Consider the following 15,533-nt stretch of genomic DNA (forward strand, 5'->3'; position numbering starts at 1 on the left):
TAGACATTCTTCCACCAGCAACCCCAAAATTAATTAAAAAGAAAAATCAAGTGTTTCAATTTGGGCCAGATCAAAAAAGGCTTGGAAGCTCACCATTGACCCGTTCTTGGCCCACATTAATTACCAAGGGCCCAATTTTAAAAAAATATCTATCAAATTGTAAGATGTTTAATTAGTAGGAAATTTTGATGGAGATCGATTTAACTCCATCAAAATATCAAAATTGGCTCTTTTCGAATGCATGTTTTGTGTTGTGTGTTGAATGTGTAAAACTTGTAAATGTGTACTTTTTTGTGGAGAATAATATTGCATTTATAGATAATACATGTAAGTCTTTCCGGCAACGTGCGGGACTGCTTGGTTCGAGCGACTAGTTCGGACAAGGTTATCCCGCACATCGAAAAATTTTCTGAAGCAAAATAATAAAATAAAAATGGAAATATAATAATACAATGAAAATAGTTCAAAATTTAATATTATTTTAGCCAATAGAAAGAAAATAAAAAAATCAATAAACTAATAATTGAAGTTAGAAAGGCCAAATTATACCATAGTTTCCCCCACAATTCCAAAATTAACCACCAATTAATACTCATAATAAATATATTTAATTAGATACACGCATCCCAATTGAAGAAGGGTGAGGACTCTGAAGTCGAACATAACTAGGATTGGATAGTACTACGGCGTACAACTCGCTCTATATATATACGTATCCGAACAAACCCCATTAAAATATCTCTACATCTCCAATTCTTCTCACCAAGCGGATTCACATCTCGAAACCCCTGTTATTCAGATCGTCGGAGATATGAGTCACCAAGCTGAGTCGTCTGACGCGTAAGTATACCCTAACTCGCCGTGCTCTCGGGAAACCGCCTGTGATGGATCGCGCTTGTTTTGGGGTTGCAGTAATCGCCGGAATTCTGACGATTTTTTTTTTTTTATTGTTCTGTGCAGGAAAGGTGGGAAGAAGGACTTCTCGACCGCGATATTGGAGAGGAAAAAGGCAGCGAATCGGCTCGTCGTTGATGAGGCGGTCAACGATGACAACTCCGTTGTCGCTCTCCACCCCGCCACTATGGAAAAGCTCCAGCTTTTCCGCGGAGACACTATTTTGATTAAGGTTCTAACTCCTTTGACTTCACATACTTTTATCCGTTTTTTCTTTTTAATATTTTTTTTTGTGGGAAGAGGGGTTAGGTTTTCTGTTTCTACGATGTTTCAAAGCTAACTATTTGGGAAAATAGGTCGAATGAATTAGTGGAAGAGTCGTCGATGAAATTTGCTTACTGTTTTATTTGAATGTCTCAATATTTATAAGAATAATTTGGGGAGGGGGTTAGTTAGGGTATATCTTTTGATCCGAGTGAAGTAGCAAGTGCAAAAGAGGGGTTTTGAGTTAAGTCACTAATGAGGAATTTGTTATTTCCGGTTTGGTTAGGTTGTGGCTGCAATGAAGTTGTCGATCATAATTGAATTGTGGCTTGATTAAGAATTTATTTGTTTCTCGGGGCTGTGTCTGGGGCATCTGATCCGCTCATGACCTTATGAGTTATAATTAATTTGTTTGGTCTGCTCAAAATTGCTTTAACCTTTTCTTGAAACACGCTAGAGTGTCCCCTGGGTTTTCAATGGTGGTTAGCATAGTGTTTTAAGAAAGATTATATCCCAAATACATGTTTAAACTGACAATATTAGACAAAAGTCTCAGAACATTTAGTACGATTTATGCCATATCATGAAAAGAAGATGAGATAGTACACATGCTCCCTTAACCTTTTGAGATGTATTATGTTTTATTTGGATGTGCTGAAATTTTGAATGTCCTGCTATTGTTTCCAGGGGAAGAAAAGAAAGGATACAGTTTGCATTGCCCTTGCTGATGAAACTTGTGAAGAGCCAAAGATTCGGATGAACAAGGTTGTCAGATCAAATTTGAGGGTTCGTCTAGGGGACGTTGTATCTGTGCATCAATGCCCAGATGTTAAATATGGAAAGCGCGTCCACATACTCCCCTTGGATGATACAATAGAAGGGATCACTGGGGATCTTTTCGATGCATATCTCAAACGTAAACCCAATTGCTTAGCTTTTTCAGCATCTTGTCTGCTTAATAGTATTTGAATTAATCAATTTTATGTTAATGGCTTATAAATATGTCTTTTCATTATTGCCCCTGCAGCTTACTTTCTGGAGGCATATCGCCCTGTGAGGAAAGGAGACCATTTTCTTGTTAGAGGAGGGATGAGAAGTGTGGAATTTAAAGTTGTTGAGGCTGATCCAGGGGAGTACTGTGTTGTGGCCCCTGATACTGAGATCTTCTGTGAAGGGGAACCTGTGAGGAGAGAGGATGAGGAAAGGCTGGACGAGGTTGGCTATGATGATGTGGGTGGCGTTAGGAAGCAGATGGCTCAGATCCGTGAATTAGTGGAGTTGCCACTGAGGCATCCTCAGCTTTTCAAATCTATTGGTGTGAAACCCCCCAAAGGAATTTTGCTTTTTGGCCCCCCAGGTTCTGGAAAGACTTTAATTGCTCGAGCTGTTGCTAATGAAACTGGCGCTTTCTTCTTTTTGATAAATGGGCCGGAAATTATGTCCAAACTGGCTGGAGAGAGTGAGAGCAATCTGAGAAAGGCATTTGAGGAGGCTGAGAAGAATGCTCCATCTATTATATTTATTGATGAAATTGATTCGATTGCACCTAAGCGAGAGAAGACCAACGGTGAAGTTGAGAGGAGGATTGTTTCTCAACTCTTGACTCTCATGGATGGGTTGAAATCTCGTGCCCATGTTATTGTCATGGGGGCCACTAACCGGCCCAACAGCATTGACCCGGCTCTTAGAAGGTTTGGTAGGTTTGACAGGGAAATAGACATTGGTGTCCCTGATGAGGTTGGACGCCTTGAAGTTCTTAGGATTCATACAAAGAACATGAAGCTTTCAGATGATGTAGCGCACTCACCTCTTTTTTAGATTACGTAGTTTTGCTAAAAAGGATTCACTTATACTGACGCCCGATTCGATGTATTTGCAGGTTGATTTAGAAAGAATATCAAAGGACACACATGGATATGTTGGTGCGGATCTTGCAGCTCTCTGCACTGAAGCAGCGCTCCAGTGTATCAGAGAGAAAATGGATGTCATTGATTTGGAAGATGATACAATTGATGCTGAGATACTCAACTCCATGGCTGTCTCGAATGAGCACTTCCACACTGCTCTAGGGACAAGCAATCCTTCTGCTTTGCGGGAGACGGTAAGTGAACTTGAAATTGTGGTTATATTTTATTTTTTTATGTCCAAAAATGTTTTCATTTTGTCAAAAATAAACCAAAGATTACCACACTTTCCCCAATACATTTCCTGTCAATACAATCTTTCTTGCCCCAAAATATTGTGAACATGCTAATCATCTCGCTAATATTCCAGAAAGCATACACAAAATTCCCCAAAACATCTTAAAGAATACCAAACATTCTCTATAATATCCATATCTCATATTGAGTTGCTGTATGATATTGTATTTTCATTATATTATTGTCTCAATTTGTGAACAGGTTGTTGAAGTACCCAATGTCTCTTGGGAAGATATCGGAGGGCTTGAAAATGTCAAGAGGGAGCTTCAGGAGGTAATTTATATTCTGAAATCATATTTGAGTTTGGGCCTAGTATGTTTAATGTTGTACATTTTATTCAATTTGATCACTGATAACCTCTTGATTATCTTGTAGACCGTTCAATACCCAGTGGAACATCCAGAGAAATTTGAGAAATTTGGTATGTCACCTTCAAAGGGTGTTCTTTTCTATGGTCCTCCTGGATGTGGTAAGACTCTGCTAGCCAAGGCAATCGCAAATGAATGTCAGGCCAACTTTATCAGTATAAAAGGACCTGAACTACTCACTATGTGGTTTGGAGAGAGTGAAGCTAATGTCCGTGAAATATTTGACAAGGCTAGACAATCTGCTCCATGTGTTCTCTTCTTTGACGAGCTTGACTCTATTGCTACTCAGGTAATATACCCTTTCCAGTCATGAATAATCAATCATACATGAATTATCTAAATAGAATTTACAAAAGAAATCAATCGTCCAAAAGCTAAATAGCGTAAATCTTATTAAAATAAAAAGATAATAAATTAAAGAAATGATACAAGATGGTCATATCTAGTGTTTTACATGTGCTCAAATAGAACAGTACCTTACAGGCAGTGAATATTACTATTTTGTGCAGAGAGGAAGCAGTGGTGGAGATGCCGGTGGTGCGGCAGACCGTGTTCTTAACCAACTTCTGACTGAAATGGATGGCATGAACGCAAAGAAGACCGTTTTTATAATTGGGGCCACTAACAGACCCGACATAATTGATCCTGCACTTCTTCGCCCAGGTCGTCTTGATCAGTTAATATATATCCCTCTGCCAGATGAGGATTCTCGTCACCAGATCTTCAAAGCCTGCCTCCGAAAATCTCCACTTTCGAAAAATATTGATTTGCGAGCTCTTGCCAAGTATACTCAAGGATTTAGTGGTGCAGATATCACAGAAATATGCCAGAGGGCTTGCAAATATGCCATAAGGGAGAACATTGAGAAGGTATGTCATCATCCACCTTCGTTGGTTATTTTTCCTTCATACTTGTGGATATATGAGATCTTATAAATGTGATTAAAATTGCATGGCTGAAAATGGATCTGGCTGTGTGAAGAATGGATGTTTTATAATCTTGCTGATATATATAACATCCGATCCTTCTCTATGCCTTCCAACTTCATAAACATATCTTGTTTTGAGGTTTATCCTGGATTATTTTGCTGGAGTTCATGTTATGCATTGTAAAATTTATTGAAATCCCTATTTCTAATTATCAAGATTTTTGAGGTTGGAATTGGACTTCATCCCAGAAATTAGCATCTTTCTGCTGGTTCTTTTCATCATTTTCTGGCCTGAACTATTTGGAGTGACTTCATAATTGTGGAATTTTCGTTACTCTCATGGTGTACAGGGCCACTTGAGATGTAGAAACTGTTTTCGTTCACCCTGCTAAGAAATTACGTTTGACTGGGACATAGCAGACACACAACTATGTCCGTGCTTTCTTGTTTGGTATTTTGACATGTTTGCTGCACGAAGATATTTAGCGTGTACTCTATTTCTTGGGTTGTTTTGTATAACCTAAGAACAGAAAAACACCTTTTTGTTTTCACCGTCTTTAAAATGCTTCTAAGTGAAGTTACAAGCCCTTAATTTGTTGCGATCTTTAAGCCTGATATACCGACTGTGGTGCTTATTTCAGGACATAGAAAGGGAGACTAGGAGAAAGAACAATCCAGATTCCATGGAGGAGGATATTGATGACGAAGTTTCCGAAATAACCCCTGCACATTTCGAAGAGTCCATGAAATACGCTCGTAGAAGTGTGAGTGATGCTGATATACGCAAGTACCAGGCCTTTGCTCAGACCCTGCAGCAGTCTCGTGGATTCGGAACAGAGTTCAGGTTTACCGAGTCAGCACCTGGGGCAGCGGCATCTGGATCCGATCCATTTGCAGCCTCTGCTGTTGGAGCTGATGAAGACGATTTGTACAGTTAGTTTATCTGGGATTTCCGAATTTTTAGTTTGCAGCAAACTCCCAGATTCAGTTACATGCACTATGTGTATTCACCAGAAATGGTTGAGCACTTTTCGCTTTATATTTCGGAAAACTAATTTATTTCTTAACTTAAAATTCCTTTTGTCAACTTGTCCTATCCTAATACAGTCTTTCCTGTTATTGATTTGGTACCCCAATTACTGTTTATTTATCGACTGGCTTAAACTATATCCCCTCCTCATTTTCAAATTATCTGTTGCCTTAGGTTTTTTTTACTCTTCATATTATCTGTCGTTTTAGAGTTCTAATAATGCATTAACTGCATTTTTTTTTTGGTTTTATCCTTACTAATCCAACTTTTTCAATCATTAATTCTCTCTTATCACCTCATTTAACGGCAAATATATATTTAATGCTTTGAAAATCCATTTACTAATACATAGTGCTAAAAGAAAGGTCAGTTTTCTAGGCAAAAACTGTGTTTGAATCCACAACTACATATTAAAAAAAAAATTAGCCTGAAGCTGAAAGCTTCATACGATGAGATGGCTAATGTTTGCGAGAATGTGTGTCGGAAAAGCACCTAAAAGAGCCAAGTGTCTGGTAATTGACGTAGCGACTAGGAGCCGACGAACGGTGAAACCCTTTAGGCATGCAGTTGTTCACTTCCCTGCGGTGGAAAACTCTCTGCTTGTGAGGTTTCAATCCTGGATTCACAGTCACGTAATCCGCAACCGCAGCAGCTTTCGGCAATGCAGTAGAAGGGGCGCTAGGCAGTACCGGATAATGCCTGCCCATTGCTTCATCTGTACAACACAGCAAGAAGATGATGTGAGCAAATGCAATGCAAATAATGGTGGTAGACATTCAGGTATGTGTGTTGTGTGTGTTTTTTCAGATTTTTTTTTGTGTGTGTGTGTGTGTGTGTGTGTGTGTGTGTGTTTTCTTTACGTGGGAGAGAAATGGGTTTTTTCTTTAATGGTGCTTGAAAGAAAAGAAGGGTTGAATAAAGGACTTAAATAGGGGTGGCGAGCAAGTAGTAGCTGAGGCAAACAGCTAATTGCAACAAGCAAATGTATTTACTATAGTCTATAATTGAATTTATTCACCATGGGGGCCTGGCCTATTATTGCTACTACTAAAGAGACCTGTTGTAAAACTATACGATTATTCATTTTATAATTATTTATTTATTTATTTATTTGGTGTGACTTTAAATAAGGACCTCATACTTGTAGACGTAGTCATAAAATTTGAATCTTGAGTATTATCTTTCATTTTGAACTCACCATACTGTATTTTATTTTATTACATGTTTATATTGTCTATAGTCGGTGATGCATAATTGGTGTAAATGGGAAACGAACACGGGAAACGGTGATATGGGGAAACAACATATTTCTAAAAATTGGAACACGGGAGTTTGGGGGAAACGTGTAAATATTAAAAGTATATATATATATATATATATATATATATATATATATATATATATATATATATATATATATATATATATATATATATATATATATGTTTTAATTTATATATAAATTCTTTTTTTATATTTCATGCAATCATATTCAAAATAAATTTTATTATCAACTATAAATTTGCAATTGATTATTAAATTATGTAAATAATTAAGGAATCGACAAAAATATTTGAAAATTTGCTATTTAAACATGTTTCCAACTTCAATTGCAAAATGACCCATAAGCCAGGTGCCCTCAAGTATCTGAACACGAAACGTGGATACGTAAAGTTCAAATTTAGGTGTTACTTTAGATAAAAAGAAAACTAATCCAATATTCACGGTGAAAAAGTAAATTCAGGAAAAAGGAAGAAATAAAGAAAAATAAAGGGGTAATATTTTAGATTTTAGATGATCGAAGTGGATAACATTTTGGAAAGGCAGCGATTATTTGCAAGACGAAAATTACTTAGTGCAAGACCAAATTATTTTTTTTTATTAAATTCAGTATAAAAAGACTATAATAACCTTAATAAAATACAAACAAAATAAAAATTATTTTATTAATTTCCTTTTGCAAGACCAGTTTAAAAAAGAAAAAATAATAAAAAAAGAAAGAAAAAAGAAATTGAATTGAGAATTGAAAAACGAGGAGGGAAGAAGGGAAGAAGAAAATCAATTGCAGCACTCAACCGTCGCCCCATCGCTCCGTCGCCGTCGCCGTCGCCGTTGAAGTCCACCACCTCCCCGTCGCCGTTGAAGTCCGTTGTTGCCCCAACCCCGCCACAATAATCTCACGAAAAACAAGGAAATTACTTTTTGAATTAATTTTTTTTGAGAAATAAATGTGATAAACATGATTTTATTGTTAGAATAATGAATTCAAGTCATTTTAGAACATAATTAATGATTCTAGGGTTCGATTGTAGCACTATTGTTGAAGGAGTTGCGGTTTTACAAAAAACGACCTGTACTTGTCGATTTTTTGGAAATTTTTTGACATACTGGTGTCGATTTTTGAAAAATCGACACACCAGCGTCGAAAATTTCAATATAATTCGACACCAGAATGTCGAAATTTTCAATATAATTCGACACCAGAATGTCGAAAATTTCAATATAATTCGACAGTTAAGGAGTGTCGAATTATGTTGAAATTTTCGACACTACTGTGTCGATATTAAGCGGATATTTCGACCTGTACATGTCGAATTTTTTATACGTGAAATGAGGTGCGAAAAACGAGAAAAACGATCACAAAGTACAATATTTATTACCTCTTTGTGTTCTTCGACCTTAGAATCCTCCATATTTATGTCTTGTGTATCCATAATGTCCTTCTTTTCAAGTTTTAGTAAAGATTTGAGGGTTTTATGTGATAAGGATTTTGGAGAATATGGAAGATTTTTTGTGGAAAAAAATGTGTAAAATGAGGGTGAAGAAGAAGATGTTGGTAAAATTTTTTTGTATTTTTTTTTGGTCTTGCAATAGCAATTAGGTTAATTTAAATTAATAATATCTAAATTATTATTGGGGTTATATTTGTAATTTCCAGTCTTGATCTTAGTAAATTTATTTATATTTTGGTCTTGCATGAAGTAAGGTCTTGCACTTAGTAATTTTCGTCTTGCAAATATTCGTTGCCTTTTGGAAATTATCAAAAGCATATTTGTATCGTTACAGTAGATAGATGAATGAATGAACGAAGCTTCACCACAAAGAAGATATAAGATATTAAATGCAAATGGAGCTAAGGTTGCAAAATCTAACTCCACCACTTGCTTCCTTCAATCACAGTAAGTTCATATTCTCTTTGTTTCCTTTCTTTAATTAAAGCCCTCTTTTAACTTTCGGTATATCTATCTGTATACAATTTTATCCATTAATGGTGGTGAGTGCTGGTTCTAGGGTTTGTTTGTTCATTGATACACATACAGTTATTGAGAAGATAATGTGATATTTATCATATGTGCAAACTCATTTATGACATTATTTAACTCGTTTCTTGATGGGTTTTTCTTCAATTGAAGAATTCGATTGCCAATTGCAGTTTTTGGTTACAATGAGTTAATTAAAGAAACTGCCTCCCAGCAGAGTTATTTCTCTCTGTTTCTTGGACCTCTGCTTATTCATGTAACAATTTGTTGGAGCAGATAGTTATGGTAGATAGATATTAAAAAAAAAATTAAAAAAAATAGAGCATAGGTTTTTTAGAAGCTTTGAGGGGGCCATGGCCCCCGTTGCCGCATGGCTACACGACCGGATAAATGGGCTATCAATTGGTTGTGTGCAACAATTTTAGGACTAATTTTTATCATGAGCTTAGATTTTGTTTTTTCTTATATTACAATGGTTTCGTATAGTTTCAAGAAAGTTTTACTAGTCATCCAAAATTAGAACAATATTTTTCCTCTTGTTCAACTGTTTGGACTGCTTTATACCTAACTAAATTCTGGACACAATGTCTTTACGCTATTTCTCGTGCAGAAGCCAGAGATTGCACGTTCGGAGTCCATATCGGATCTCTATATGCGAATAAGACAGAAATACGAGGTAGAAAAACAGTAAGGATACTGTCTGCCTTACCAGAAACAGCAGCTTCTATTGCAGTTACTGCCACAATCGTTGGTCTTGCCGCCACGTTGCTTGCAAGGAGAACCAAGAGTTCTCAAGTAAACGAGGCACGTCTAATAATTTCTTGGACATTTTTGCCCTCTGCTAATAACACTAATTAAAAGTAAACTATATGGAAAAAAAGGGCCTCGTTTTTTTTTTCCAAGAATCTGTACACTTATAACGTGTGGGACAATTCTTTAAAGAAAAAAAACATATAATATCTCTTGTTTTCTTGATTCCGGTGGAAGTACAACTACGCCGAATTTTCTGCAATAAATTAATAACGAAAAAATCGATTTCTAGGCAAAATAATGTGAGTTTTTTTTTCTTTCCATCTTCGTTTTTCTTGACAGGAACCTACAAAGAGTTGCGAGAACTGTGGAGGCTCGGGTATATGTCCTGAATGCAAAGGTGAAGGATTTGTTCTTAAAAGAATGTCTGAACAAAATGCCGAAAGAGCAAGATTGATGGCAAAAGATATGGCAACTAGATACACAGCAGGGTAAACTTGTCCAAATAATCCTTCCTATATAAAATACTAGGTTTTTTTCCGGTTGGGGGGCCATGACCCCCCGTTGCGCTAATACAATGGACTTTGTTGACAGGCTTCCGAAGAAGTGGAGCTACTGCACAAAATGCTCTTCTTCGAGGTCATGTAATACATGCGGTGGCACTGGGAAGCTAAGCTACACGAATTAATTTCACGTTTCATATCATGATATATATAGCTCAAATTTCGTGCTTTGGTGATTATTGTGGCTTCATTTTGAGCAAAAAAGCACGAGTTGAGTTGACTTTATCAGCAAATAGTCGGAAAATTGTTGACATTTTTATTTATTTATGCTGTTTTGATGATTCTTTTGGATGACATACTCAAGTGCATAATTCATGGAATCTTTTAGGTACAGAGAATGATAATTTGTTGTATTTGTATATTATGTGTGTACATGAATATATATGTGCATAAATTATGGAATCATTTGTGTGTATGTGTTTGTGTGAAGGGATTGTCATTTACATATATATTAAAAGACTTTTGAGCTTCAAAAGATTTTGTCATGTTTTGTTAACGGGATATGATAAATGTCGTTCCACTCTTAATAATATTGTTTCAACTTCAAACGTAATTATGACCATTTTTTAAAGTTAACATATGAATTTTGCAGTCCTTTGATTTGACTTTCTAATCCAACTTGAATCACCGAGATTGGATGTCAGTTGAGAAATATATGCATGAATTAATGAACATTGTCCATAATTTTGATGTTTTGAGTTATCTAAAATTCAAAATGTAACTCGTTAATGTATAACTTTTTTATCCGACATCCAATTTAGCTGGTACAAGTTGGATTAGAAAGTTAATCCAAATGACTACAAATTCTGCGTTTCGTGTTGTGCCAAAATCAGACCATAAAAGAGTCAAAATCACGTTAGAAATTAAAACAATATTCGTAAAATTGAAACGTCATTTAATATTTCAGTTTGCATATTTTTGTTCTTGTACTACCGTGCACATGCGACATGTCGCAACTCTCGAAATTTTATATTTGTCTAAGTTTAATTAAGACTCGGAAACTAATTTAATGAGCAACATCACAAAATTTTAAAAAAATTAAACAAATATTATCCCATTTAAAAAATTTAAAACAAAAAATATACCTTCTTGAATAAGATTCATTTGTATTTTCTTAGAACACAATAATGCAGAATAAATAATTAATGTGGGGAAGGAAGACTACGTGGCACCTCCAAGAACTCGGGATGTTAACACCCTAACCTGTCTACACGTGGCCCAACTATATGTATATCATCTCTATATATAATTAATTTATTAGTGTCAACTCAAATATCATAATCAAACAGATTTGTCTATAATTTCTTGAAATTATTGAAACCCTCTTTTCAATACTTAGATCCCTTTCAATTGTGGAATGCCGTTCAATGTATGAATAACTTCGATGAGTTGACCAACAATTACGTATACGTATATATATATATATAGCAATTATCTGGCAAAAAATTACGTCAACTAGTTGAGGTGTATCATAATTGAATATTCACCATGATTCCTCCATGTATTTCTAAATTAAATATATAGACTAAAATTAACTGTAAGAATCCCTTGCCTGGATTTTTTTTTTCTCTTTCAAGTCTTACTTTATTGAAATCTCAAAAAAGATTACTAATATCTTTTTTGTTTCTTTAAACAAGACTACAACAACTCTTAATTAGTACATGAGTATCTCTTCGATATTCTTCCCGGTCGAATACAATTGCTTCTCTAATTACATATGTAGCACGGATACGGAAATGGTGATACGTTGAAATTGACACGCGGAAACGGCATCTCCCGAAAAATTGGGATGCAAGACTTGGGAGAAACGTATAAATATTAAAAATACATGATATATTTATAACTATATACATGTATAAACAATATAAGTTTTTATTTATATATGAATTCTTTTTATATATTTCCATACAAATTTACCAAAATGAATATTATTATCAACTATTAATTTGCACTTCACCACTTTCTAAATAATTAAGAAAATAACAGAAATATTTGGAAATTTGTTATTTAAATATGTTTCTAACTTTTCAGAAGTTATAAAATGGTCCATAAATTGCTCGTTAGATATTGTCGAGTGTCTGATACAAAACGTATCCGAAACGCAAATACGTTAACAAGCTGAAGTTTTTGTGCTATACATAGGCACGTAGCTAATTAGTCATTAATTTAAGTCATTTTGTACCAAAATACTTATAGCTTTATATTATATTTTTTCAAACTATTTGTGAGACTTTAAAATTTTATTGATGCATTAATTTTTTTTTGCCACTTTTAATTTATTGAAAAAAAGAATCAATTAGTTGAGGAATAACAAGTGATAAAAGTATTTTAGTTACTTTATATATATATATATATATATATATATATATATATATATATATATATATATATATATATATATATATATATATATATATACCATAATTCATCCATACATATTTATTAATTTTTTTTAATAAATCCCCAACAATCGAATGCATTAAACATATTATATATTGGTACAACTTAATTTTTAGACTAAACACATGATCGATACTCATTTTATAATTTAATACACTCTAATCAAATAAAACATATATAAATCACTTATTACAACAACAACACATGATAGAATTTTCACGTTGTGAAGACATTAATTATTTTAAACATGATTAGGGTTAGAATCAAGAGAAACCGGCGCCGGAGAAATCCTTCTTCCCCGCTCCGATCTGCTATTCTCGGCGAACTTAATACTGCTCGCATGCATCCCCTTCTTCTTCTCCTCTTCATTCCACTCCTTCCCGTAATAATCCTCCTCCGTCCCCTTAACGCCGTCTTTTGACGGCCCACAAAACATTCCCCCCCACTGCGGAAAGTAAACCGCCGTCACCGGAAAAGTACAGCACACTATCATTATCCCCATATACGACAAACCCGTCGCCGTCGAAAACTGCGACCCGGCGAAGAACACCAGCTGGGTCAGCCCGGACCCGAAGTTCCCTCCGGCGCCGGTCATCCCGGAGATGATGCCCAGCGACCTCCTGGAAATGAACGGGATTATGCCGAAGGTGGCCCCACACGCCGCCTGTGCTCCGACGGAGAATAGGATCATCATCGCGATGGCGAACGGGAGGACGTTTGCCCGGCCGAGCATGATGCAGAAAACGCCGCCGAGGGTTTGTAGGGTCCACAGCACCCAGAGGCGCCCCCTCATTCCGAACCTCCTGGCGGCGTAGTCGGAGGCGAATCCCCCGAACGGCCGTGCTACTATGTTCGCCATTCCGAATGTTGCCGCTATTGTTCCGGCGGTGTGAAGGTTCAGATCAAACCTGGAATTATGTTACAATAATTAATTTAAAGAAAATTATTATTTAATAAATTATGTAAAAATATACAATTTTGATTAATTATTCAAGTGTGTGATTATGCGCAATTACGACCCAATTAACCTGTCGTAGAAATATTCAGCGACCACGTTATCCGTAGTTAATTCGACTCCCATCGAGTAACCGTAGAGGAGGACGAAGATCCATGTTCGGTAATTCGTTATCGCGTTCCAGAAAACCTGAATATAGACTTAAATTAATCAGACCAAATGTGATGTATATATAATATATATTTTCTTAATTTCAAATATAATTAATAAGCCCAACAAATAATTAAATTGCTAAAAAATCTTTTTGTGTTATAAATATTAGGAATAAGGCATTTGTGATGACTTTTAGCACACAACTACTAAATAGATCAATTTTAGGGGGTAATTTGCTAATAAAATTAGATAATAGGGGAATGTTTACTAATATTTATAGTAGGAGGGGTTAATTTATAATTAAGAATAAAAACAGGGGTGCTAAAGGCAATGAAAGCAAACAATAAAAAACCTTTGAGAATTTGTCAGTAGCAACAGTTCCTTTCTTCTTGAGAGTGCCAAGATTTCCGTCGGGCAAATCTTGGCCGAGTTTCATAACCAGAATCCCCATAATCACGTGCAGCCACCCCGGAATGAAGAACGCGATCCTCCAGGCGGTGAACGGCGTCGAACCGGCTTTCCGTATCATCTCGTAAAGAAGCGGCATGATCAGCTGGGTGGCGCCGCCGCCCATGTTCCCCCACCCCGCCGCCGTCCCGTTCACCAGCCCTATAATCTTGCTATTAAACATCGTGCTCATCCAGTACTGGCACGAGACAAACGTCGCCAGCGAGAACCCGATCATGAACCGGACGGCCAGGTATCCGCCGGCCGACGAGACGAAAGTCATGCAGAAAACCGTCGGAGCGGAGAGCATGATGAGGAAGGCGCAGCCGTACCTGGGCCCGAGGAGGTCGCAGACGACGCCCATGGCCAGCCTGGAGAAGATGCTGCCGGAGACGGAGGCGACGCCGGCGTTTCCGATGTCCTTCTTGGTGAGGTTAAGATTGTCCCGGATAATCGGGACCAACGGGGCGGCGGCGAAGGTGGAGACGAAGCAGGTGAAGAAGGAGATCCATGAGAGATGGAAAGTACGCATGTGGGGCTTCCCGAAGGAGAAGAGTTTGAAGACAGTGGCTTTGTGTTCTGAATCGACGGGGAGATTGAATTTGGAGGTTTTTTCGGTTGGGACAGTTGACTGTGAAACGGAGAAGGCGTAGGTTTGTTCTTTGCCGGAAACTCCATGCATGGAGCTTCCGGGAGAACCCTGTTCAGTTCCTGCCATTATATTTTAATATATATATTTTTTATCACTATTTAAATTAAAACTTTGATTGGAAGAAGTAGTGAAAAAGGACTACAGGGAAATAGGTATTTATAGAGATAATTAGTGAAGAGAATGGAATATAATCCGGGGAAGGTTTGTCACAATTTTATTTTATTTTATTTTTTATTTTATTTTATTATTTTTAATTTTTTTTCACATAAAAGATTTTAAAAAATAAAATAAATTGCAAAAGGGTAACAAAATATCTTTATGTGGTCATTCTAGCTAGAGTTCTGTGGGGTGGCTCAAGGATCAAGTTACATATCATGCAGCAGGCAAAGTTATAATTTCTTATACCATAATAATCTATTGCATTGATCACCCCCGTATATTTATCATAATTTAGAATTTTTTTTTTCTAAAGTCCAATATATAGTACAAGAAGATTTTGCAATTAAATACGCGTGTATTTTATCAAGCAAGTATAGCCAACCCTTAATTATTAGGATATATATAGTACAGATAAACCTCAATAAATTAATACAATCTTGATTTAGCGAAATATTAAATCATCGAAAAAATATTTAGTATATTAATTTTACCTGGTCGGGATCGGAATA

The 15,533-nt window shown here is 36.2% G+C and overlaps 3 protein-coding genes across 3 annotated transcripts; 2 read left to right on the forward strand and 1 right to left on the reverse strand.

The window, feature by feature from the left end:
• Positions 1-550: 550 nt before the first annotated feature.
• LOC105959112 (cell division cycle protein 48 homolog) lies at positions 551-5,805 on the forward strand. The gene is made up of 9 exons (XM_012983146.2): positions 551-840; positions 961-1,126; positions 1,846-2,074; positions 2,186-2,952; positions 3,038-3,259; positions 3,561-3,632; positions 3,735-4,016; positions 4,237-4,596; positions 5,297-5,805. Exons 1-9 carry the CDS (start codon positions 812-814, stop codon positions 5,591-5,593), a joined length of 2,424 nt encoding a protein of 807 aa, XP_012838600.1. The 5' UTR covers positions 551-811; the 3' UTR covers positions 5,594-5,805.
• Positions 5,806-8,713: 2,908 nt separating this feature from the next.
• Positions 8,714-10,673, forward strand: LOC105959113 (uncharacterized). The gene is made up of 4 exons (XM_012983147.2): positions 8,714-8,864; positions 9,556-9,749; positions 10,038-10,186; positions 10,290-10,673. The coding sequence occupies exons 1-4, from the start codon at positions 8,807-8,809 to the stop codon at positions 10,381-10,383; spliced, it is 495 nt and encodes a 164-aa protein (XP_012838601.2). The 5' UTR covers positions 8,714-8,806; the 3' UTR covers positions 10,384-10,673.
• A 2,015-nt stretch (positions 10,674-12,688) lies between these two features.
• LOC105959114 (high affinity nitrate transporter 2.4) lies at positions 12,689-14,986 on the reverse strand. The gene is made up of 3 exons (XM_012983148.2): positions 14,119-14,986; positions 13,687-13,802; positions 12,689-13,566 (listed from the first exon to the last, which is right to left on the reverse strand). The coding sequence occupies exons 1-3, from the start codon at positions 14,929-14,931 to the stop codon at positions 12,900-12,902; spliced, it is 1,596 nt and encodes a 531-aa protein (XP_012838602.2). The 5' UTR covers positions 14,932-14,986; the 3' UTR covers positions 12,689-12,899.
• Positions 14,987-15,533: the final 547 nt, after the last annotated feature.

Source organism: Erythranthe guttata, chromosome 14 (assembly GCF_056151865.1).
Source record: "Erythranthe guttata isolate IM_541 chromosome 14, IM_541, whole genome shotgun sequence".
Classification (NCBI taxonomy): domain Eukaryota; kingdom Viridiplantae; phylum Streptophyta; class Magnoliopsida; order Lamiales; family Phrymaceae; genus Erythranthe; species Erythranthe guttata.

What these genes read in the sequence shown, in the direction of transcription:
- LOC105959113 (XM_012983147.2), top strand. Translation starts at nt 8,807, where the DNA reads ATGCAAATGGAGCTAAGGTTGCAAAATCTAACTCCACCACTTGCTTCC. An exon ending in ACTTGCTTCCTTCAATCACA is followed by an intron (nt 8,865 to 9,555) that starts GTAAGTTCATAT and finishes TTTCTCGTGCAG; the next exon opens with AAGCCAGAGATTGCACGTTC. An exon ending in GCAACTAGATACACAGCAGG is followed by an intron (nt 10,187 to 10,289) that starts GTAAACTTGTCC and finishes CTTTGTTGACAG; the next exon opens with GCTTCCGAAGAAGTGGAGCT.
- LOC105959114 (XM_012983148.2), bottom strand. Translation starts at nt 14,931, where the DNA reads ATGGCAGGAACTGAACAGGGTTCTCCCGGAAGCTCCATGCATGGAGTT. An exon ending in CTACTGACAAATTCTCAAAG is followed by an intron (nt 13,803 to 14,118) that starts GTTTTTTATTGT and finishes GTCTATATTCAG; the next exon opens with GTTTTCTGGAACGCGATAAC. An exon ending in GCTGAATATTTCTACGACAG is followed by an intron (nt 13,567 to 13,686) that starts GTTAATTGGGTC and finishes ACATAATTCCAG; the next exon opens with GTTTGATCTGAACCTTCACA.
- LOC105959112 (XM_012983146.2), top strand. Translation starts at nt 812, where the DNA reads ATGAGTCACCAAGCTGAGTCGTCTGACGC. An exon ending in GAGACACTATTTTGATTAAG is followed by an intron (nt 1,127 to 1,845) that starts GTTCTAACTCCT and finishes TATTGTTTCCAG; the next exon opens with GGGAAGAAAAGAAAGGATAC. An exon ending in TCAAGAGGGAGCTTCAGGAG is followed by an intron (nt 3,633 to 3,734) that starts GTAATTTATATT and finishes ATTATCTTGTAG; the next exon opens with ACCGTTCAATACCCAGTGGA.